The sequence below is a fragment of the Littorina saxatilis genome, unplaced genomic scaffold (assembly GCF_037325665.1).
Source record: "Littorina saxatilis isolate snail1 unplaced genomic scaffold, US_GU_Lsax_2.0 scaffold_874, whole genome shotgun sequence".
Lineage (NCBI taxonomy): Eukaryota > Metazoa > Mollusca > Gastropoda > Littorinimorpha > Littorinidae > Littorina > Littorina saxatilis.
In genome coordinates, this window is record NW_027127672.1 from 20,676 (window position 1) to 45,000 (window position 24,325).

At 42.8% G+C, this 24,325-nt stretch overlaps 2 protein-coding genes across 3 annotated transcripts in view; both read right to left on the bottom strand.

The window, feature by feature from the left end:
• Window positions 1-2,521: 2,521 nt before the first annotated feature.
• Window positions 2,522-15,987, bottom strand: LOC138956063 (uncharacterized). 2 transcript variants are annotated; one of them, XR_011452482.1, is made up of 3 exons: window positions 15,639-15,987; window positions 2,639-2,738; window positions 2,522-2,566 (listed from the first exon to the last, which is right to left on the bottom strand). XR_011452482.1 is itself a non-coding variant. In XM_070327526.1 (2 exons), the coding sequence occupies exons 1-2, from the start codon at window positions 15,959-15,961 to the stop codon at window positions 2,708-2,710; spliced, it is 354 nt and encodes a 117-aa protein (XP_070183627.1). In that variant the 5' UTR covers window positions 15,962-15,987; the 3' UTR covers window positions 2,522-2,707. The 2 variants fall into 2 exon arrangements, 1 of the variants encoding a protein (XP_070183627.1); XM_070327526.1 differs by having other exon boundaries at window positions 2,522-2,738.
• A 2,498-nt stretch (window positions 15,988-18,485) lies between these two features.
• LOC138956064 (uncharacterized) overlaps window positions 18,486-24,325 on the bottom strand; it is a 16,264-nt gene continuing 10,424 nt past the window's right edge. The window contains exons 3-5 of the mRNA XM_070327527.1: window positions 19,524-19,708; window positions 19,187-19,362; window positions 18,486-18,491 (exon numbers count right to left, since the gene is read on the bottom strand). Of these exons, the coding sequence (XP_070183628.1) occupies window positions 18,486-18,491; window positions 19,187-19,362; window positions 19,524-19,708 (367 nt within the window). The remainder of the gene's footprint in view (window positions 18,492-19,186; window positions 19,363-19,523; window positions 19,709-24,325) is intronic.

Consider the following 24,325-nt stretch of genomic DNA (forward strand, 5'->3'; position numbering starts at 1 on the left):
GGAGAGCTACGTTTTACAAGCTGTTGAGGTACTGATTAGCCGTTACTTTACGCTGGTGACCGGTCAATGTCTGTGAAATGTAGACTCTGCTTTGTTTCTCCATAATAGCGTATAACTTGCTCATTATAACGCTAAATTGTAATCTGTATATGGTTTTTGCAGATATGGAGAGGAGGAGAAAATGTCTTGAGTTGTTATTAAAAGACTATTCTTGCAGGTACCACGTGCTCGCTGAAGGGGGAAGTTAAATAGGTTTAAAGGTGGAAAAAGGGGGGATTGTTGGCATGGTCACTGCACCAAATGCTCTGTTTCAGCTTGCTGGAGACTTGCTGGAGGTTTGCTACCCGGTTGCTACCCTGTTGCTACCTGGTTGCTGGAGACGTGCTTCACTTTGGCTACACGTTGGCTGGAGACGGGCTACACTTTGGCTACACTCTTGCTGGACGGGGGTTGCTGTTCTTTGCTGTACGGTTGCTGTTCTACGGCTGTTGCTGGTGTTGCTGCGGCTTTCACCTGTATGCACCACTGCGCCACTGTTTCATCGAATGGACCCTGGCTACACTGAGAGTTGAGTGCACCCATGCGTAAACGCCCCCCCCCTCCCCCCCCGCCCCATCTTGTCATCTTTCTAACCCTTTATGAAGAACTTTGAGTTGTGACAACGTGGAGTGTTAACGCCTGTACAGGCTAAGACTTTTTACAGAGCAGCTAAGTGTTTTCTAACTTTACACGGTTCAGCGTGTTCTTATTATTTCATAAACTTTAACTGGCTTTTGTCAGTTGTCTTTGTTTTTGTTTTACGACTTGGTCGTAAACACACTTTTGGCTTCACGAGAAGAGGGAGGTGGAGAGGTAGTGTATATAAACAGACGTCTAGAACTTATACTTTTGTTGTTTCTAACTTTTTTGTGTGACTGCGAGAGTGGATCGTGGTGTGGTTAGTCAGTTAGCAGTAATTGACCGTTTTAGGTCATTCTTTTGACTATAAAACGTGACAGGTATTTAAAGGAATTCTTTCCGTATTTTTGTAGTTTGAAGAGCTTTTCAGAGCTTTGCAGTACCGAGGACTATACCCAGGATACGCCAGGAGGCCCTTGAAGCCACAGAATACCGTATTCTGTGTGGCCTTAAGGGCATGCAGATGTGAATGCATCGGGATGATGATGATGATGATGATGATGATGATGCTGATGATGCTGATGATGATGATGATGATGATGATGCTGATGGTGATGATGATGATGCTGATGATGATGATGATGATGATGATGTCTGCATGACTTTATACCAAATATGTATGTGTCTTGTATCTTTGATTTATCTGTTGTCGATATCTGAACACAATTAATGGCTTTATTGCATTAAAAATACGTACGTATTAGCCTGGGCTATTTTGTCCGATATCCTATACCGCTATTTGAAGGACTTCCACACAGACATATCAAACACGAAAGACAACTCGCTCTATCCCACACAGACATATCAAACACGAAAGACAACTCGCTCTTTTACACACAGACATATCGAACACGATAGACAACTCTCTCTATCACACACACAGACATCAAACACGATAGACTCAACTCGTTCTATCACACACATACATATCTAACAAGAATGACAACTCGCTCTATCATACATAGACATATTAAACACAAAAGACAACTCGCTCTATCAAACACAGACACACGAAACACGAAAGAGAACTCGCTCTGTCACACAAAGACATATCAGACACGTCCGACAACTCGCTCTGTCACACAAAGACATATCAGACACGTCCGACAACTCGCTCTGTCACACAAAGACATATCAGACACGTCCGACAACTCGCTCTGTCACACAAAGACATATCAAACACGTCCGACAACTCGCTCTGTCACACAAAGACATATCAGACACGTCCGACAACTCGCTCTGTCACACAAAGACATATCAGACACGTCCGACAACTCGCTCTGTCACACAAAGACATATCAGACACGTCCGACAACTCGCTCTGTCACACAAAGACATATCAGACACGTCCGACAACTCGCTCTGTCACACAAAGACATATCAAACACGTCCGACAACTCGCTCTGTCACACACAGACATATCAAACACGTCCGACAACTCGCTCTGTCACACAAAGACATATCAAACACGTCCGACAACTCGCTCTGTCACACACAGACATATCAAACACGTCCGACAACTCGCTCTGTCACACAAAGACATATCAAACACGTCCGACAACTCGCTCTGTCACACAAAGACATATCAAACACGTCCGACAACTCGCTCTGTCACACAAAGACATATCAGACACGTCCGACAACTCGCTCTGTCACACAAAGACATATCAGACACGTCCGACAACTCGCTCTGTCACACAAAGACATATCAAACACGTCCGACAACTCGCTCTGTCACACAAAGACATATCAGACACGTCCGACAACTCGCTCTGTCACACAAAGACATATCAGACACGTCCGACAACTCGCTCTGTCACACAAAGACATATCAGACACGTCCGACAACTCGCTCATTTATTGTCTTAGTTCTCTACGATGCGATGCCACAGCCCTGCACGCTCAGCGCTCAGCCAATCAGTGAACAGCCCTGCACGCTCAGCGCTCAGCCAATCAGTGAACAGCCCTGCACGCTCAGCGCTCAGCCAATCAGTGAAGATGGTGGCGACGGAAATGACGTCAGACCTTGTTACATGTCTTCCTCGAGAAAATCATAGGCACTGAAACAGACCAACCGAAATGATGGTTACATTTCTTCTAATAATAATTTAAATTACTGAAAGATCGCAGATGTATTCACTAACTAACAATATCAGTCGTAATTGAAACGATCACAGTGCGCAAATAGATTTTGGAGCAAATTTCGAAAATAAATCGCTTTTTCTCAGACGATTGCTTTTTTGTTACATTTGTTTTAAAACTTGCATTGTGCACGTTTTGACCTGAGAAATCCATGCACCAAAATAATGCATACTTTGCATCCTTGCTATTAAATTCCTGTATGTGTCCAAACTCCTGTGCAGACCAGAGATGATGTAGGTATTTGCTAAACAGTGGAAGGCGTGTCCAGTTCAATAAGGACATGCAATGTAGCTTCACACACACAGGAAAAGCGTCAACAATTGCTGAGAGAGAACAAAACGAAAGTGTGGCAAAAACATGGAGGTTGAAATTTGGGAGACGACAAGCGAGGGGGAGGGGCGGGGGGTGGAGGGGGGGGGGGAGAGAGAGAGAGAGATAGAGAGAGAGAGATAGAGAGAGAGAGATAAAGGGAAGTTCTTCTTCTGCGTTTCCGAGAATTTCACTCTCAGGGTCACGTGATGGTGAGAGTTGTGCAGGGTTTCGAGGTGCTTTACAAAAAGAAATGTGAAGAGCTTTGACACGGGATGAAAAGTTCAAGTGAATTAAATTAAGAGGTTTCACCGAAACCCCATTTCTTTTCGACACACCATTTATCCGTTCGACCGGGAACCAGAACACACACACACACACGCACGCACACACGCTCACGCAGGCACGCACGAACACACACACAAACACACACACATACACACACACACACACACACACACGCAACATATTTTTCTTTTTTGCTGTGCCAATGCATTATCAACTGATGCAAATGCAAACACGATCTGATGAAATACTCCTTGTTTAACAGAACACATTTTTCACAAAAGGACCTTATTCTACATCGCGTTAAAAAATAGTCATTTGACATAGCGTTAAAATACAGCCATTTGACAAAGCGATAAAATATAACCGCATTTGACCCAGCGTTAAAATATTTGAAAGGTAGAAAGCCTCCTGTTTATTGTTGGTAAGAATGGGTGGAACTGTCTCATTATCAATTCTTGCCAAATCTTTTTTTTGTGTAAGTCGACATTTTTCACAGGACGGCATGTGCCTTTAACATAATTATTAATGCTCCATCCACTTGAAGCACTGTGAGCGCCATGCCTCATCGGACGTGTTTTGTAACTGAAGCAGGAAGCAAACTTGGTTAAAGATATCATCCTTCTTCCACAGCAACTAAGATGTCACTAAGATGTCACTCACCAAATTAACTTTTGTTTACCTTCCCATTGTGAACAGGATGCAGCCAGAGTCAAGAGGGATAGGGGGTGGGAGGTGTGTGTGTGTGTGTGTGTGTGTGTGTGTGTGTGTGTGTGTGTGTGTGTGTGTGTGAGAGAGAGAGAGAGAGAGAGACAGACAGACAGACAGACAGACAGACAGACAGACAGACAGACATACAGAGACAGAGACAGAGAGAGTCTGTCTGTACGCGTCGTTTTCTGTATCTCCTTGTCTGACCGTAGAGTTGCTTGCTTGTTTGTCAGCACAGGATCTGAGCGTAGACGAAAAAACCTTGACAATCAATTTAATTCACAACAATAAAATTCTTCCACTGGCTTCGCACATCGATTACTCGAAGCCCTTGAGGCTTTTGTGTGTGATTTCAAGCGTGGGTGAGTGGGAACATGGATTTGACAAACAATTAACGTGAACTTTAACTAACATGAAATGAAAACAATATATTTCTTGACAAAATGTCAAAGGCCAAATATTACTCTGGAAAGCGTTGGTTGTATTCCCCCCTCTGCTTCTTTACCTCTGTAAACTTGTAGGGGTAGTTATTTTTCGATAATGACCCAGCAACCAAACAAATAACGACCCAGCAACAGCCTGAATCCTCGATAGTGCAATGGGTTGAGAAGCTGTTCTGTTTCGGTACTACTTTTTGCGACTGAAAAGTTCCGAACGCTCTAATGTACGAAGTATACATCTCTGGAGCAAACAATACAAACATACCGCATTTAAATTAACAACTACAGGCCTGAACACATGAATCTTCATATAAAATCCATGAGTTCGGTTGTTTTCTGAATCTAGATCAGACGTTCATCACAAGCAATTTCCCAAGGCAAGTAACTCCTACTTTGTCTAGCGACAAGAGTAGTTCCCCTTCTTTTCACTCAGTTTCTTCGACAACAGACTGCAATCCGACGGTCAGTTTTCAACAATATTTCATTTAATAAACAGATCACACGCAACCAAATGCACACATCTCATCAATTTAAACAACATAAAGCGGTTTCATACACTATTTTCCCCAGAAAACTTAACTTCATACAGTTTTTAACGTTGGAACACGGGTGCAAAAGTTCGTCTGCTAGTCCCATTTGACGAAAGAACATTATCCTAACCGATACCAAAACATATACAGAACACACAATATCTGCCTTTGCCGCCACAGCAGAATAACAGCATATCTGTGTACTTGATTTTAGTCCAAAATAGGAAAACTGACAAGAAGTGTTAACAGAATGGAATAATTTGCACGGAACTATACAACCGCGCATTAATCGATCGCCTGCGCAGGTTGACTGGTTGAGTGAATAGGATTCGATCAAACTTTCGCAAAAAACCTCCTCTTTTCTTTGAATAACTGAAGAAAGGAGGAATAAAGAGGTTACACACCTCGTCTCAGTGATTATCAAAAATAATGGTCTCAGTTCGCGGTCATGAAAAAGCTCGCTAAAGCTCGCATTTTTCATGATCCGCAAACTTCGACCATTATTTTTGATAATCACTGAGACTCGGCATGTAACCTCTACGTATTCCCCTCTGCTCTTCACAGAGAAACATCGCTCTTTCTCTGTCTGTGTCTTTGTCTGTGGTTTGTCTCCCTTGCTGTTGTTGTTGTTGTTACTTTACATGGCCGACTTTTAACCGACTATTTGTTACCGCAAAATCCACGATAGCGTGTTACATTATTGGAATCTCCACAGGGTTTTCTTTTTTATGAAAAGGTATACTATCGAGTGGACACCTTATATTTGTTTGATTGTTTCGTTCATGGACCGAAACTCCCACGGCTTTTACGAGTATGACCGTTTTTACCCCGCCATTTAGGCAGCCAAACTCCGCTTTCGGGGGAGGCATGCTGGGTATTTTCGTGTTTCTACAACCCACCGAACTCTGACATGGATTACAAGATCTTTTCCGTACGCACTTGGTCTTGTGCTTGCGTGTACACACGAAGGGGGATAAGGCACTAGCAGGTCTGCACATTAGTGGGAGATCGGAAAGATCTACTTCCTTAACCGACACGGTTGCCGCGGCCGGGATTTGACATCGACCTTCCGATTAGGAGGCCGATATCTTATCCACTAGGCCACTGCGCCCGTCTGCACAGTATTTGAAACGTCGGTATTTTCGTATAAACAGTGGTGCCTGTGTTAAAGGGGGAATACCATCTGACATGGATTACATGATCTTTTCCGTGCGCACTTGGTCTTGTGCTTGCGTGTACACACGAAGGGGGATAAGGCACCAGCAGGTCTGCACATTAGTTGACCTAGGATATCGGAACAATCTTCACCCTTAACCCACAAGGCGGCCGCGGCCGGGATTTGAACTCACGACCTTCCGATCAAGAGGCCGATGTCTTATCCACTACGCCACTGCGCCCGTCATATTTTACTTTCAAAAGCATGTAGATTGGAACTCACAACCAACTGTGGTGTCAATAGCCTGACTGAATTGTTAATTCCAAATGAGATAAGTATATAACTTTGCTTTAAGACTCAAGAATCAAGACTCAAAGCCTCAACGATGTTACTGTCCCTATGAAAACAAGGACAATTGTTATATGAAGTCTTATATCGCGCGCGTATCTCCAGACTCGGACTCAAGGCGCAGGGATCTATTTATGCCGTGTGAGATGGATTTTTTTTACACAATACATCACGCATTCACATCGACCAGCAGATCGCAGCCATTTCGGCGCATATCCTACTTTTCACGGCGTATTATTCCAAGTCACACGGGTATTTTGGTGGACATTTTTTTTATCTATGCCTATACAATTTTGCCAGGAAAGACCCTTTTGTCAATCGTGGGATCTTTAACGTGCACACCCCAAATGTAGTGTACACCAATTGCCTCACTGTCGTAGAAATACCGCTCTTCCACAACCAATGAAACCTCGACAGAATTCTATATTTCCAGAGTGTGTCTATTGTAGTGCGTTCAATTCCTGTAAGGCCCAAAAAAAAAAATAGGTGTGGTTAAGGTAACATAGCCAAAAAAATAGGGTAGGTAGGTAGGCAATCACTTTTTTTTTTGTTAACTTTTTTTTCTATTAATCATTTAATGTATACAAATTAAACCTACTTGACAGGGAAATAAGTGTGCGACTATGGATATTCTTTTGAACAATTTTGAACTTGCCTTTTAAAACAAAAAAAATTAGAAGATCAGAGGAATTTGAGACGAAAGCAGTTTATGGCTCAATTGGTGTTTGTGGCTTAATTCTCACTCAAATAAATCTACCCACAAGCGATTGTCAGTCATTGGATCTAAATATGTGCCATCCTCAGAGTCTTTAAAGTTCACATTCTTGAACACAAACTTTGTTCTTTCACTTTGAGTCACAAGTGTTCACAGCAACAAGTTATTTCCACATGTATGTGTTTCAATCGCAAGATTTATATCCACACAAAAATCATGTCTGCAGTGAAAGATGGAAAATCAACGCCTTTTCCTTTCAGCTGTAGCAGGATATCATTGAAGAGCTCATCCTTTCTGCTGAGACCCTCCTTCACGCCAGCGCTGCACACAAATGAATGCAAGAACATAGTTAAAATACTGAAGGGAAACTATTTAATATTAAAATAAAGATTGTATGAGCAACTATGTCATACCTACTCGCCAAGGAAAGGAGAGGCACAAAGAAAAACAATGTACTGATGTTTTGACATTTAAAGATCTTCTTCAGTGAAAAGAAAACAAGCAGACAAAGAAACAAAACAAAGCACAGAGAGGGGAAAATGTGTGGACGTGTTTACCCTCTCTGTGCTTGTTGTTTCTTTGTCGGCTTTTTTGTTACAAATGTCCACACGTTTCCCTATCTGTCTGTTGTTTTCTTTTCTTTGTGCCCCTCCTTTCCTTGGTGTTTCTAGTATCTTAGTTTGTTACACATTTTCTCTCTTCACCAGCAGTCCTCGGTTTCTCAGTAAAATGTTATGCATTCACAAATACAATTGTACAAAATCATTCCGTTACAATTACAGTTTGTAAAACAATAGTTAAATGACATGACCCTCTCTTTCAATCTCATTTGATAACTTTGTTTCTATGGCCAATTTTTTCAATGGGAAATGCACCAAACCTCACCTGCTTGTCTTTTTTGTTGGGAGTGTCCTGGATTGCGTAGAGAGCATGAGTACTTGAAATGCGTCAGGAGGCTCCTGGGCAGCATTCAGATCGTCCTCCTCCTCTTGTTGTAAAGTTTGACACTTGAAGAGGATGGCTTACAGACCAAACGTATCGCAAATTCCCCCCACTGTTAGCCCCCATGACAACTCGAAGCCATTTTGGTTTGTGCACGCGGTTGTGACATCAGAGTAACCCCAAGCTGTCGCGCCGTATCTCTTCATATTCATCTCTGGGCGAATTGCGCCAAACAGCTCACTCACATGTAAAGTCTCTGGATAAGCTGCGATTTGTTTGAGTTCATTTTGGTGGTCGCACTTTGCCATTAGCAGAGCACCCAAGCGTGTAGCAGAAGATGCCGCCATTTTTGTCATGGGAACCGTCTGTTGGGCCTTTTTAGTAGAAGGAGTTATTTCCCTTGCATCGTCTGTCGTCTGCATGATGACTCGAGCGCTTTCGCTTTCATTGCGTTTTCTGCACTCGTTTTCTTGTTTTCTTTTTTTTTTTTTTTTTTTTTTTACAAATGTAATAAAAAGTTATAGGGTCGGCCCCAAAAAATAGGGTAGGTCGGGTTACCGTAACCACACCTATTTTTCTTTTAGGCCTAATGCTTTCAACATTGAATTTGTGGATTTATATGTACATTCAAAATATGTCGTTTCCTTTGCTTCTGTTTCCTTCACACAATGACGCTGTCTCTTGTTTGTTTGTTTGTTTGCTTAACGCCCAGCCGACCACGAAGGGCCATATCAGGGCGGTGCTGCTTTGACATATAACGTGCGCCACACACAAGACAGAAGTCGCAGCACAGGCTTCATGTCTCACCCAGTCACATTATTCTGACACCGGACCAACCAGTCCTAGCACTAACCCCATAATGCCAGACGCCAGGGGGAGCAGCCACTAGATTGCCAATTTTAAAGTCTTAGGTATGACCCCGCCGGGGTTCGAACCCACGACCTCCCGATCACGGGGCGGACGCCTTACCACTAGGCCAACCGTGCCGGTGTAACACGAGAAAATTACTCCCACGAGATTTTTACTCCGGAGTAAACATTTCGTACGAAAAACTTACTCCCTTTACGAAAAAAGCACTCCCCCCATTGCACGAGAAAATTACTCCCCAAGACAGGTGAGTTCCGAGTAAACATTTCGTTCAAAAATGTTACTCCCCTGACGAATAAATAACGAATAAATTACTTCACCCCAACACGAGCAATTTAACTTCCCATGCCAGGTGTACGAAATTGTTACTCCCTTGTCCCCTGTTAGTCTTGGTGGTGGAAGGGGTGGAAGGAGGGTAGCGCGACATTCGTGTGCGCAAGATCACTTATTGGCATTATCCCTTCGCCCGCAACCCCTTTTTTGCGTACGAGATTTTTACTGGAAGTAAAAAAAATGGGGAGTAAAAATTTCGTGGAGGGAGTAATTTTTTCGTGCCTTGGGGAGTTCTTTTCTCGTACGAAAAGTGTACTCGGAGTAAGAATTTCGTACGAAATATTTACTCCGGAGTAAATTTTTCGTGGAGTAAAAATTTCGTGTTACACCGGTTTGAGTCCATTTCAAACTTTTCAAAAATACATGTCGCATAACGAGAAATCTACACGACAAGGCAAGAGTCAATGTTACAAGAGTCAATGTTACAAGAGTCAATGTTACAAGAGTCAATGTTACAAGAGTCAATGTTACAAGAGTCAATGTTACAAGAGTCAATGTTACAAGAGTCAATGTTACAAGAGTCAATGTTACAAGAGTCAATGTTACAAGAGTCAATGTTACAAGAGTCAATGTTACAAGAGTCAATGTTACAAGAGTCAATGTTACAAGAGTCAATGTTACAAGAGTCAATGTTACAAGAGTCAATGTTACAAGAGTCAATGTTACAAGAGTCAATGTTACAAGAGTCAATGTTACAAGAGTCAATGTTACAAGAGTCAATGTTACAAGAGTCAATGTTACAAGAGTCAATGTTACAAGAGTCAATGTTACAAGAGTCAATGTTACAGATTGAAATTGAAAGCATTGCAATCTTTTCACCGAGACTATTAATGGCCCGCTGGTCGAAGCACGGAAGCCGAGACAGCACTCACCAAATCTCTTGGTAACTCAAGCCAGCTAAAACTCATTTGCACAAAACGAATTATCTTGATTTTTGAACTTTTTCAATAACAACACAATATGTGTATATATTTTTGGATTCAAGGATTAGTATTGAATACAATGAACTTATTTTTGAATCTGTTATTGCCATTTCAATTTCAAAAGTAATTTTAAATGACAAATTGGTCAATTATCATTATTAGACTCCAAACTGAAATGGCAAAATGCAATCTCATAGTCAGGAACGGGTCAAAGATTCTTTGCCAAACATTTCATTGACTTTAATGTACTTCCGCTGTTCCAATCTGTCCTCGTCTTCAGTCAATACCCTCCCAATCGTAAGAGCTTCCTTTCTAAAAGGATTTTGAAAACTGATGACGGCACGGATTGATTTCTAGCTTTTCTGCCGACAGGTTTGGGAAATGTGTTGAAAGGCTGTTTGGGAAATGTGTTGAAAGGCTGTTTGGGAAATGTGTTGAAAGGCTGTTTGGGAAATGTGTTGAAAGGCTGTTTGGGAAATGTGTTGAAAGGCTGTTTGGGAAATGTGTTGAAAGGCTGTTTGGAAATGTGTTGAAAGGCTGTTTGGAAATGTGTTGAAAGGCTGTTTGGAAATGTGTTGAAAGGCTGTTTGGAAATGTGTTGAAAGGCTGTTTGGGAAATGTGTTGCAAGGCTGTTTGGGAAATGTGTTGAAAGGCTGTTTGGGAAATGTGTTGAAAGGCTGTTTGGGAAATGTGTTGAAAGGCTGTTTGGGAAATGTGTTGAAAGGCTGTTTGGGAAATGTGTTGAAAGGCTGTTTGGGAAATGTGTTGAAAGGCTGTTTGGGAAATGTGTTGAAAGGCTGTTTGGGAAATGTGTTGAAAGGCTGTTTGGGAAATGTGTTGAAAGGCTGTTTGGGAAATGTGTTGAAAGGCTGTTTGGGAAATGTGTTGAAAGGCTGTTTGGGAAATGTGTTGAAAGGCTGTTTGGGAAATGTGTTGAAAGGCTGTTTGGGAAATGTGTTGAAAGGCTGTTTGGGAAATGTGTTGAAAGGCTGTTTGGGAAATGTGTTGAAAGGCTGTTTGGGAAATGTGTTGAAAGGCTGTTTGGGAAATGTGTTGAAAGGCTGTTTGGAAATGTGTTGAAAGGCTGTTTGGAAATGTGTTGAAAGGCTGTTTGGAAATGTGTTGAAAGGCTGTTTGGAAATGTGTTGAAAGGCTGTTTGGAAATGTGTTGAAAGGCTGTTTGGAAATGATAGATAGCAGAACAATGGTCACTGCCGACAGGTTTGGGAAATGTGTTGAAAGGCTGTTTGGAAATGATAGATAGCAGACCAATGGTGACTGCCGACAGGTTTGGGAAATGTGTTGAAAGGCTGTTTGGAAGTGATAGATAGCAGACCAATGGTGACTGCCGACAGGTTTGGGAAATGTGTTGAAAGGCTGTTTGGAAGTGATAGATAGCAGACCAATGGTGACTGCCGACAGGTTTGGGAAATGTGTTGAAAGGCTGTTTGGAAATGATAGATAGCAGACCAATGGTGACTGCCGACAGGTTTGGGAAATGTGTTGAAAGGCTGTTTGGAAGTGATAGATAGCAGACCAATGGTGACTGCCGACAGGTTTGGGAAATGTGTTGAAAGGCTGTTTGGAAATGATAGATAGCAGAACAATGGTCACTGCCGACAGGTTTGGGAAATGTGTTGAAAGGCTGTTTGGAAATGATAGATAGCAGAACAATGGTCACTGCCGACAGGTTTGGGAAATGTGTTGAAAGGCTGTTTGGAAATGATAGATAGCAGACCAATGGTGACTGCCGACAGGTTTGGGAAATGTGTTGAAAGGCTGTTTGGAAGTGATAGATAGCAGACCAATGGTGACTGCCGACAGGTTTGGGAAATGTGTTGAAAGGCTGTTTGGAAGTGATAGATAGCAGACCAATGGTGACTGCCGACAGGTTTGGGAAATGTGTTGAAAGGCTGTTTGGAAGTGATAGATAGCAGACCAATGGTGACTGCCGACAGGTTTGGGAAATGTGTTGAAAGGCTGTTTGGAAGTGATAGATAGCAGAACAATGGTCACTGCCGACAGGTTTGGGAAATGTGTTGAAAGGCTGTTTGGAAATGATAGATAGCAGACCAATGGTGACTGCCGACAGGTTTGGGAAATGTGTTGAAAGGCTGTTTGGAAGTGATAGATAGCAGACCAATGGTGACTGCCGACAGGTTTGGGAAATGTGTTGAAAGGCTGTTTGGAAGTGATAGATAGCAGACCAATGGTGACTGCCGACAGGTTTGGGAAATGTGTTGAAAGGCTGTTTGGAAGTGATAGATAGCAGACCAATGGTGACTGCCGACAGGTTTGGGAAATGTGTTGAAAGGCTGTTTGGAAGTGATAGATAGCAGACCAATGGTGACTGCCGACAGGTTTGGGAAATGTGTTGAAAGGCTGTTTGGAAGTGATAGATAGCAGACCAATGGTGACTGCCGACAGGTTTGGGAAATGTGTTGAAAGGCTGTTTGGAAGTGATAGATAGCAGACCAATGGTGACTGCCGACAGGTTTGGGAAATGTGTTGAAAGGCTGTTTGGAAGTGATAGATAGCAGACCAATGGTGACTGCCGACAGGTTTGGGAAATGTGTTGAAAGGCTGTTTGGAAATGATAGATAGCAGACCAATGGTGACTGCCGACAGGTTTGGGAAATGTGTTGAAAGGCTGTTTGGAAATGATAGATAGCAGAACAATGGTCACTGCCGACAGGTTTGGGAAATGTGTTGAAAGGCTGTTTGGAAATGATAGATAGCAGACCAATGGTGACTGCCGACAGGTTTGGGAAATGTGTTGAAAGGCTGTTTGGAAGTGATAGATAGCAGACCAATGGTGACTGCCGACAGGTTTGGGAAATGTGTTGAAAGGCTGTTTGGAAGTGATAGATAGCAGACCAATGGTGACTGCCGACAGGTTTGGGAAATGTGTTGAAAGGCTGTTTGGAAGTGATAGATAGCAGACCAATGGTGACTGCCGACAGGTTTGGGAAATGTGTTGAAAGGCTGTTTGGAAGTGATAGATAGCAGACCAATGGTGACTGCCGACAGGTTTGGGAAATGTGTTGAAAGGCTGTTTGGAAGTGATAGATAGCAGACCAATGGTGACTGCCGACAGGTTTGGGAAATGTGTTAAAAGGCTGTTTGGAAGTGATAGATAGCAGACCAATGGTGACTGCCGACAGGTTTGGGAAATGTGTTGAAAGGCTGTTTGGAAGTGATAGATAGCAGACCAATGGTGACTGCCGACAGGTTTGGGAAATGTGTTGAAAGGCTGTTTGGAAGTGATAGATAGCAGACCAATGGTGACTGCCGACAGGTTTGGGAAATGTGTTGAAAGGCTGTTTGGAAGTGATAGATAGCAGACCAATGGTGACTGCCGACAGGTTTGGGAAATGTGTTGAAAGGCTGTTTGGAAGTGATAGATAGCAGACCAATGGTGACTGCCGACAGGTTTGGGAAATGTGTTGAAAGGCTGTTTGGAAGTGATAGATAGCAGACCAATGGTGACTGCCGACAGGTTTGGGAAATGTGTTGAAAGGCTGTTTGGAAATGATAGATAGCAGACCAATGGTGACTGCCGACAGGTTTGGGAAATGTGTTGAAAGGCTGTTTGGAAATGATAGATAGCAGAACAATGGTCACTGCCGACAGGTTTGGGAAATGTGTTGAAAGGCTGTTTGGAAATGATAGATAGCAGACCAATGGTGACTGCCGACAGGTTTGGGAAATGTGTTGAAAGGCTGTTTGGAAATGATAGATAGCAGACCAATGGTGACTGCCGACAGGTTTGGGAAATGTGTTGAAAGGCTGTTTGGAAGTGATAGATAGCAGACCAATGGTGACTGCCGACAGGTTTGGGAAATGTGTTGAAAGGCTGTTTGGAAGTGATAGATAGCAGACCAATGGTGACTGCCGACAGGTTTGGGAAATGTGTTGAAAGGCTGTTTGGAAGTGATAGATAGCAGACCAATGGTGACTGCCGACAGGTTTGGGAAATGTGTTGAAAGGCTGTTTGGAAGTGATAGATAGCAGACCAATGGTGACTGCCGACAGGTTTGGGAAATGTGTTGAGAGGCTGTTTGGAAATGATAGATAGCAGACCAATGGTGACTGCCGACAGGTTTGGGAAATGTGTTGAAAGGCTGTTTGGAAGTGATAGATAGCAGACCAATGGTGACTGCCGACAGGTTTGGGAAATGTGTTGAAAGGCTGTTTGGAAATGATAGATAGCAGAACAATGGTCACTGCCGACAGGTTTGGGAAATGTGTTGAAAGGCTGTTTGGAAATGATAGATAGCAGAACAATGGTCACTGCCGACAGGTTTGGGAAATGTGTTGAAAAGCTGTTTGGAAATGATAGATAGCAGACCAATGGTGACTGCCGACAGGTTTGGGAAATGTGTTGAAAGGCTGTTTGGAAGTGATAGATAGCAGACCAATGGTGACTGCCGACAGGTTTGGGAAATGTGTTGAAAGGCTGTTTGGAAGTGATAGATAGCAGACCAATGGTGACTGCCGACAGGTTTGGGAAATGTGTTGAAAGGCTGTTTGGAAATGATAGATAGCAGAACAATGGTCACTGCCGACAGGTTTGGGAAATGTGTTGAAAGGCTGTTTGGAAATGATAGATAGCAGACCAATGGTGACTGCGCGTCAGTGAGAGCAAGAAATAAACACGTGAGTACAGTATTGTTTGATCTTCAGGAAATGATAGATAATTTCGAGGATCCTGTGTCAAATTTCTTGTTATGGGGAAATATATAGCAACTTGCCACTCCGTTCTTTGATTAAAATTTTTTTTCGGACATGTGTGGAAAATGTGTTCAAAGGCTGTTTGAAAATGATAGTTAAATTCCAGGATCCTGTGTTTGTTAAACATTACGGGGAGCTCGATATAGCAACTTGCCACTCTGTCTTTTGATTTAGTTTGTTGTTGAGGGTGGAAGGGGGCGAGGTGGGGTGGGGGCGGTTGTATCGCATTTTATGTTGTTCTTAATCAAAGGACTGTAGGACATGAAGCATCAAAATCCTCATCGAGGGGGAGGGGGGGGATGGAGAGCAGTAACTCACCTTGGAAGTGCAAACCCCCTCCAGAAGTGCAAACCCCACAAACAAAGTTAATATTCATATTTTGCTCATTTCAAAAAAATGTGTATTAGTAAGTAGGGATATGGTAGGCCTATTGATAGAAATGTGATGTAAGAATGTGAAATAAGGTTGAGACGTTTCAGTATTTTCTTAATGAAAATATTAAAAAGATATTTTTTTTAAATCACCTTGGAAGTCTAGAGTTGTAGTCGCTGAGGTCCGCAGAGCCAGCAAAGCTCCTCTTGCCGTAACGGAAAGGCTGTCTCTGTTGCCGCTTGGCCACCGAGCCACGCTTGCCGAACCGGAAGGGCACCCGCACTCCACTCCTCTTCTCCAAGCTGTCGACGGACGCGGGCCGAATGACGTCAGCGCAGGCACAGAATCGTGATTCCCCGAAGATGGAGCAGTCCACGACGCAGCGTGTTTCTCTTTCGTTCAGGGCCAGTGCTGCCCGCGACAGCACGCACACCACCAGCACCACCGTGCAGCACACTGAGGTCAAGGTCGTCATGTCTGTGGTCAGAGAAAGAAACAAACACACCGTGAGTTATGCGATCAAACATTGAAATCATCTTAGGCGGTCACGTTTATATGTGGTGCAGGTGGCCAGATTCTTTCATCGTGTTTTGTTTTCAAAAAAGAAAGAGTTTTTTGGTCTAGTTACTCAATGTGGAACAGGTGAACGAGACGGCGATGTGTTATTCATAGTTTGTGCCGTAGAATGTTATAGCAGGTTTGATAGGTTTGTCTCTCTGTCTCTGTCTCTGTCTCTGTCTCTGTCTCTCTCTCTCTCTCTCTCTCTCTCTCTCTCTCTCTCTCTCTCTCTCTCTCTCTCTCTCTCTTCTCTCTCTCTCTCTCTCTCTCTCTCTCTCTCTCTCTCTCTCTCTCTCTCTCTCTCTCTCTCTCTCTCTCTCTCTCTCTCTCTCTCTCTCTGACCTTGTTAGTATGTGAAGTTAGAGGAATGATTTCGATTAACTGCATGGGTAATCACACTTCAGCGTTCTTGTTTTTAATCTCTAAAGATCCCTAAATTATTGAAAACTAACCTCCGATTTAAAGGTCGCTGTGAGGTTTGAAAATGTCAGATAAAGGACACCCGCACTGGACTCTTGAAGACCACCGGTTGAACATTTACTAAATTGTCTTTGTAGCCTCTTGTGGCCACAGAAAGATGACCGGTAGGACAAGAGAAAGATTTCAAGGTACAGTCTCGGCTCGTGTCAGTGGTCATGCATACCCCCCCACCCCACACACCTGTCTATCCTTTCATTCCGGACTAAGAGCCTCTTTTCACTTGGTCACATACCTACGTTCAACAGCCTGGATACTTAATGTGGAGAGTGAGTATTTTGTGTTAAGATATGATAAGATAAGAAAACTTTAATGTCCATTTTCATTGTACACACACATGGACATTTGTCTTTTGGCACCACATCGCATTTCTAATAAGACAAACACACGATCATTAAGACAAACACACGATCATTAAGACAAACACACGATCATTAAGACAAACACACGATCATTAAGACAAACACACGATCATTAAGACAAACTCACGATCAGTAAGACAAACACACACTCATTAAGACAAACACACGATCATTAAGACAGACACACGATCATTAAGACAAACACACGATCATTAAGACAAACACACGATCATTAAGACAAACACACGATCATTAAGACAGACACACGATCATTAAGACAAACACACGATCATTAAGACAAACACACGATCATTAAGACAAACACACGATCATTAAGACAAACACACGATCATTAAGACAAACACACGATCATTAAGACAAACACACGATCATTAAGACAGACACACGATCATTAAGACAACCACACGATCATTAAGACAAACACACGATCATTAAGACAAACACACGATCATTAAGACAAACACACGATCATTAAGACAGACACACGGTCATTGAGACAGACACACGATCATTAAGACAGACACACGATCATTAAGACAAACACACGATCATTAGGACAAACACACGATCATAAAGACAAACACACGATCATTAAGACAAACACACAATCATTAAGACAGACACACGGTCATTAAGACAAACACACGATCATTAAGACAAACACACGATCATTAAGACAAACACACGATCATTAAGACAAACACACGATCATTAAGACAAACACACGATCATTAAGACAAACACACGATCATTAAGACACTGAACACACGATCATTAAGACAAACACTCGATCAGTAAGACAAACACACGATCATTAAGACACTGAACACACGATCATTAAGACAAACACACGATCATTAAGACAAACACACGATCATTAAGACAAACACACGATCATTAAGACAAACACACGATCATTAAGACAGACACACGATCATTAAGACAAACACACGATCATTAAGACAAACACACGATCATTAAGACAAACACACGATCATTAAGACAAACACACGATCATTAAGACAAACACACGATCATTAAGACAAACACACGATCATTAAGACAGACACACGGTCATTAAGACAGACACACGATCATTAAGACAAACACACGATCATTAAGACAAACACACGATCATTAAGACAGACACACGGTCATTAAGACAAACACACGATCATTAAGACAAACACACGATCATTAAGACAAACACACAATCATTAAGACAAACACACGATCATTAAGACAAACACATGATCATTAAGACAGACACACGATCATTAAGAACAATCAAACATAACTACACTGCTAAGATTAACTTATAACATGAGCATTTAAGCAATAAGGATCATTTATATATATCACAGTCACTGACGCTCATAACCACAGCGGATGCGAACAGTCGCATAAACCAGACACACACACACACAACACACACACACACACACACACACACACACACACACACACACACACACACACACACACACACATACACACACACACACACTCACACACACACTCTGTCTGAACAGCTCAAGTGTAAATTTGAAAATTGACATTTGTAATAAGCATTTAAAATGGTTATTGCTGAAGGAATACAAGAATGTTGAAGTGTTGAAGTACTTTCGTAACTGACACCGGTGTCAAGATCTGAGAAACAACGGGACGTAAGCGCTCTGAATTTACCCAACACGTGCAACAAGAGTTAGTGAGTTATGCGAAACCACAATTCTTGCACCTGAGAGAAATACAAGCAATGAAATGAACAAGCGAGTTCTATCCTCAAGATGTGAAATTCAGCTGTGAGCTGCACTGTGCCTTTAAGTTTCGTCTGCACACACTAAAGAACTTCGTCAAAGGTCACGCCCTCGCAAGGCAGAGAATAAAGGCAGGGCCACACTGGTCAATTACCCACCCCCCCCCCACCCCCCCACCCCCTTCCCTGTGCATTTTTGCGTGTTTATTAATCGCCTCTTAATGGTGAAATTATATCAATCCCAAAAAGTGATTGTGGGGGAGAAGAATCTGTGTGTCACGCTAACGGACACCCAACACGTTGCACGCTGTGCAGACGCAAGAACGATAACCAAAGCCCTCGCGGTCGCGTCCCGTGAAAGCGTTATCTCCCTTGATTAACAAAACAAAGGTACATACCTAACAATCGTTTATCTTCATCGTGTTATCTCCCTTGTTAAAGCAAACCAAGAACCATACCTTTAAGCCCAGCAATCGTGTACTGCTCCAGATGATCTCCCCTGGTGCAGCTAAACCAAGAACCATACCTTCAAGCCCAGCAATCGTGTACTGCTCCAGATGATCTCCCCTGGTGCAGCTAAACCAAGAACCATACCTTCAAGCCCAGCAATCGTGTACTGCTCCAGATGATCTCCCCTGGTGCAGCAAACCAAGAACCATACCTTTAAGCCCAGCAATCGTGTACTGCTCCAGATGATCTCCCCTGGTGCAGAAAACCAAGAACCATACCTTTAAGCCCAGCAATCGTGTACTGCTCCAGATGATCTCCCCTGGTGCAGAAAACCAAGAACCATACCTTCAAGCCCAGCAATCGTGTACTGCTCCAGATGATCTCCCCTGGTGCAGCTAAACCAAGAACCATACCTTTAAGCCCAGCAATCGTGTACTGCTCCAGATGATCTCCCCTGGTGCAGAAAACCAAGAACCATACCTTCAAGCCCAGCAATCGTGTACTGCTCCAGATGATCTCCCCTGGTGCAGCTAAACCAAGAACCATACCTTCAAGCCCAGCAATCGTGTACTGCTCCAGATGATCTCCCCTGGTGCAGCTAAACCAAGAACCATACCTTCAAGCCCAGCAATCGTGTACTGCTCCAGATGATCTCCCCTGGTGCAGCAAACCAAGAACCATACCTTTAAGCCCAGCAATCGTGTACTGCTCCAGATGATCTCCCCTGGTGCAGCAAACCAAGAACCATACCTTTAAGCCCAGCAATCGTGTACTGCTCCAGATGATCTCCCCTGGTGCAGCAAACCAAGAACCATACCTTTAAGCCCAGCAATCGTGTACTGCTCCAGATGATCTCCCCTGGTGCAGCAAACCAAGAACCATACCTTTAAGCCCAGCAATCGTGTACTGCTCCAGATGATCTCCCCTGGTGCAGCTAAACCAAGGACGCTTACGGAAATGCCACTATCGTTTTTAATCAACCTTTTGCTTCCCTTGATAAAGCAAACCAAAGGACGTTAACTCTAAACCTAACACTTGATCCTCCAAACATCTTATCTCCCTTGATTAAGCAAAAGAAAGGACGGTAACCAAATTCCGACAATCGTTTTTCTGCAACGATTCATCCCCCTTGACAAAGCAAAACAAAGGACGGTAACTATAAACCCGATCATTGATCTTCTCACTTCTTTATTCTGCTTGGTAAAGCAAAACAAAGGACTTTAGCTATAAACCCAACTTAATGCCCGAAATTCGTTTTTCTGCAACGATTTATCCCCCTTAACAAAGCAAAACAAAGGACGGTAACTAAAGCCCGACAATCGTTTTTCTGCAACGATTTATCTCCCTTAACAAAGCAAAACAAAGGACGGTAACTAAAGCCCGACAATCGTTTTTCTGCAACGATTTATCCCCCTTAACAAAGCAAAACAAAGGACGGTAACTAAAGCCCGACAATCGTTTTTCTGCAACGATTTATCCCCCTTAACAAAGCAAAACAAAGGACGGTAACTAAAGCCCGACAATCGTTTTTCTGCAACGATTTATCTCCCTTAACAAAGCAAAACAAAGGACGGTAACTAAAGCCCGACAATCGTTTTTCTGCAACGATTTATCTCTCTTGACAAAGCAAAACCTATTTTCACTACCTATTTTATTCATGTTTTTATTACTTAGTTATTGGAAGAATCTTTTGTATGTATGTTTGATGGTGTATGCTTTTAATTAAGCGTTGCTGACTATGAATGTAGATGTAAATGCTTGTATAACTGTGTTTTAATTTTAAATGTGTCAAGCGCAAAGAGCATAATTGTAAATTATGATGTTGCGCTATATAAATGCTCATTAATTTATTATTATTATTATTAAAACAAAGGACGGTAACTAAAGCCTGACAATCGTTTTGCTGCACCGTTTCTCTCCCCTGGAGAAGCAAAACAACAGTGGGTTAATTGTCTATAAATCAGCAAAGCGGTTGCAAGGAAAGGCGCAGCGGAACAGAGGATTGCTTTTTATGAGGCTGGTGGCCTGTTTGTGGCGCCCCCACTGTGTCTCATTGATAGCTTGGGTGTCTTCCCCCCACAAAGACGTCTTCATACCGGGAAAGCCAGTAGCTAGCGTGCAGCGACAGTGTCGTTTAGAGAAAATGAAGGGATGCAGAATATTCGTTTTATTGATTCTGCGTGTGTGTTTTTCTCTCTCCTTCACACACGCGTATTCGTGAATCGAGAAGATGGCAAAAGTGGCGTGCAAACAGACAAACAAAAGCACACACAGACAGACACACATACATACATGCAGACATACAGAAATACAGACAGAGAAAAAGACAGATAGGCACACACACACACACACACACACACACACAAACACACACACACCACACACATACAGACACACACACACACACATACAAACAAAGATACAAAGATACAGAGACACACAGAGACACACAGAGACACACCGACAGACAGACAGACATACATACATACAGACAGACAGACAGACAGCCTTTATAGATTTGTAGATTAGAATAAATCTTTTTGGTTGTCCCCCCCCCCCTCCCACCTGGAATGACAGTATCGTTCCACATAGACACACCAACAGCCTACACAGATGTGTAGATTGTCACAGCTACACCCAGGCATTTGTATGACATGAAAACATCCGTCCACACGGATACATTCGATCGTAAGCCTGTAGTGACCGGCAGGTTAGCAGAGACCCCTTCAAGGCTTCAGCTTCTACCTCGGTTACGACCATTCTTTAATATGGTCACGTGTTTTCTGCTCACTGTCCTAATTGTTGCTGAATTAACTTCTTGATTGAAAGTTATGTGAAATTGCAAAATTAATTCAGCCACAAATTGGTGTGTTTAGATGTTATCAGCCATCTGCACTCTTGCAGAATGACCGAGTTCTTTTACGTGCAACATTGGTGACCAAGGGGTTTTACATGTCAGTCTGCAAAATTAAATAGGCATTAAATTCCCACTCTGTGAAGAAGTACTCAGACAGTTCATATAATGCTTCATTACATAGCTGGTTGTATAATGGCACGCCTATATGTCCCACAATCACATATTGCAATAGCACATACATAATAAAGAAGAACATAAACGAATAAAAGAGGTATTGTACATCAAAATGTCAATGTCCATGTTAGGTCAAACACATGTGCACGATATTTGTTAAAACAATGATTAAAGACTTAAACATTCATATAATGCCTCCAGGTGGAGCATGGTCTTATGTTCTTATTTCATTTAAACACATGGGCAGATCTAAAGGAGTGTACAAAGTGCTTTTCAATTATAATAATAATGATAATAATAACTGGACATTTTTAAGTGCCTAACCTATGGCTCTAGGCCCTTTACAAAAGAACATATATATACAGAATAGAACAATTAAAAGTACAACCTACATAAAACAAATTAATCATACAGACACAAATCACCAAAGCATGATGAATATATCTTTAAATCCATCAAATATTATTGAATAAAAAGTAGCAGATATTCGGGGTAGGATGGGTTGGGGTCTTGGGGGGAGCATGCCTCTGTGCCCATATCATTTCAAAACAATGATAGAAAGAACTACTGATGGGATATCAATCGTCCGTCCAAAGTGGATAGCCATGTTAGATTCCGTTTTTCGTAAAGACAGAGAGCAACTCCACAATCGATTATTGTATTAGAAAGCCATACAGTTTTTCTGTCTCTCTTCATTGCTTTTCTATTTGCACAAGTGATGCTCTAAAGACACAATCCGTTCAGTTCGGCTCACACTCTCTAGGCAGGCTTTTACGTGGATTAAGCTGCCCCCTTCCCCCTCCCCCTCCCCCTCCCCATCCCCCCTCCCCAGGGCACCTCCCAGAAATTAACAGTCAGACTGCTTGTTGTGAAAGCTGCGATTTTGTTTTTTATAAATTGATTGTGCCTATTGACACTGGTAGCTTTATACAAAATATTTGATCTAACAATTCCAGCTTCAGATAGGAAGAACTAAGGATGTTGATTGGTCCAAAAAGAGGGATGGCCTCGACCCATATAACATCCTGGCCAGATCTTAGATATAGATGGAGAGTTGAACAGGACTCTTGTCATCAAAGAAGTCACATCTCAGGGTGTATTTTGTCTCAGGTTATTGATGTTGCTTGTGGTATCTAGAAAACCACTTCCAATTGTTTGTATCGTGTGTTGCTCGTGCTCTGTCCTCCCCCGCATAGTGTTGTTTGACACTGTCACTTGTCACTGTCATTGGCTCTGTCTTCCCCCGCATATTGTTGTTTGACACTGTCACTTGTCACTGTCATTGGCTTTGTTATCGTTTTGAACAGTAGAACCAGGATCGCGCTGAGCCTTTCAATGCATCACATTGAAATTCAGGTATTGCATTATTGGACAAAATTCATTTGTTCTTGCAATCGTTTGTTTTCTTCATATAGGGTGTGTGTGTGTGTGTGTGTGTGTGTGTGTGTGTGTGTGTGTGTGTGTGTGTGTGTGTGTGTGTGTGTGCGCGCGCACAAACACACATCTCATCCTGAAATCGCAACCACCAACCGCACCCCACACACACCTCATCCCCCCTCCCCCCCCCCCCCCCCCGACATACACACGCACATTTCATTCTACTACCACCACCACCACCACCACCGCCGCCACCACCACAACAACAACAACACGCAAACCCCAAATCTGCGCCCCATACCTTCGCCACAACTACCAACCCTCGCACAATATATAGGTCTCCCTTTCCTCGGGCGTAAGTCGTCTGGGAGGGTTCGCAGAAAACAAAGCAAATGGTGGATTGCCCCCTGGCCCCCCACAATGGCATTATCACGGACACTTTGAAGAATTGTACCCGGACGTGACTAACATTAATTGCTTTTGGGAGGCGATTTCAACACCGAAATACCAGCAAAAACACAGTACTGCCGGGAACACTGATTTCCACAAAGTAAGTTGGGATAAATTAACAGATAAATTCAAGGAAACTTTAACGCAGACATACCAGCAACATTTTAACGAACAAAATCCAGCAGACACAGATATGTTCGACATTCGTGTGTGTGTGTGTGTGTGTGTGTGTGTGTGTGTGTGTGTGTGTGTGTGTGTGTGTGTGTGTGTGTGTGTGCAGGGGCGGATTAGGGGTGGTGGTTACAGGGGTTCCGGAACCCCCCCTCCCCCTCGGCTGTAAAAAAAGAAAAGAAAAAA

Coding starts and splice junctions, on each gene's coding strand:
- LOC138956063 (XM_070327526.1), bottom strand. CDS start 15,961: ATGACGACCTTGACCTCAGTGTGCTGCACGGTGGTGCTGGTGGTGTGC. Junction 2,739..15,638: donor TACAACTCTAGACTTCCAAG/GTGATTTAAAAA, acceptor GGTCTGTTTCAG/TGCCTATGATTTTCTCGAGG.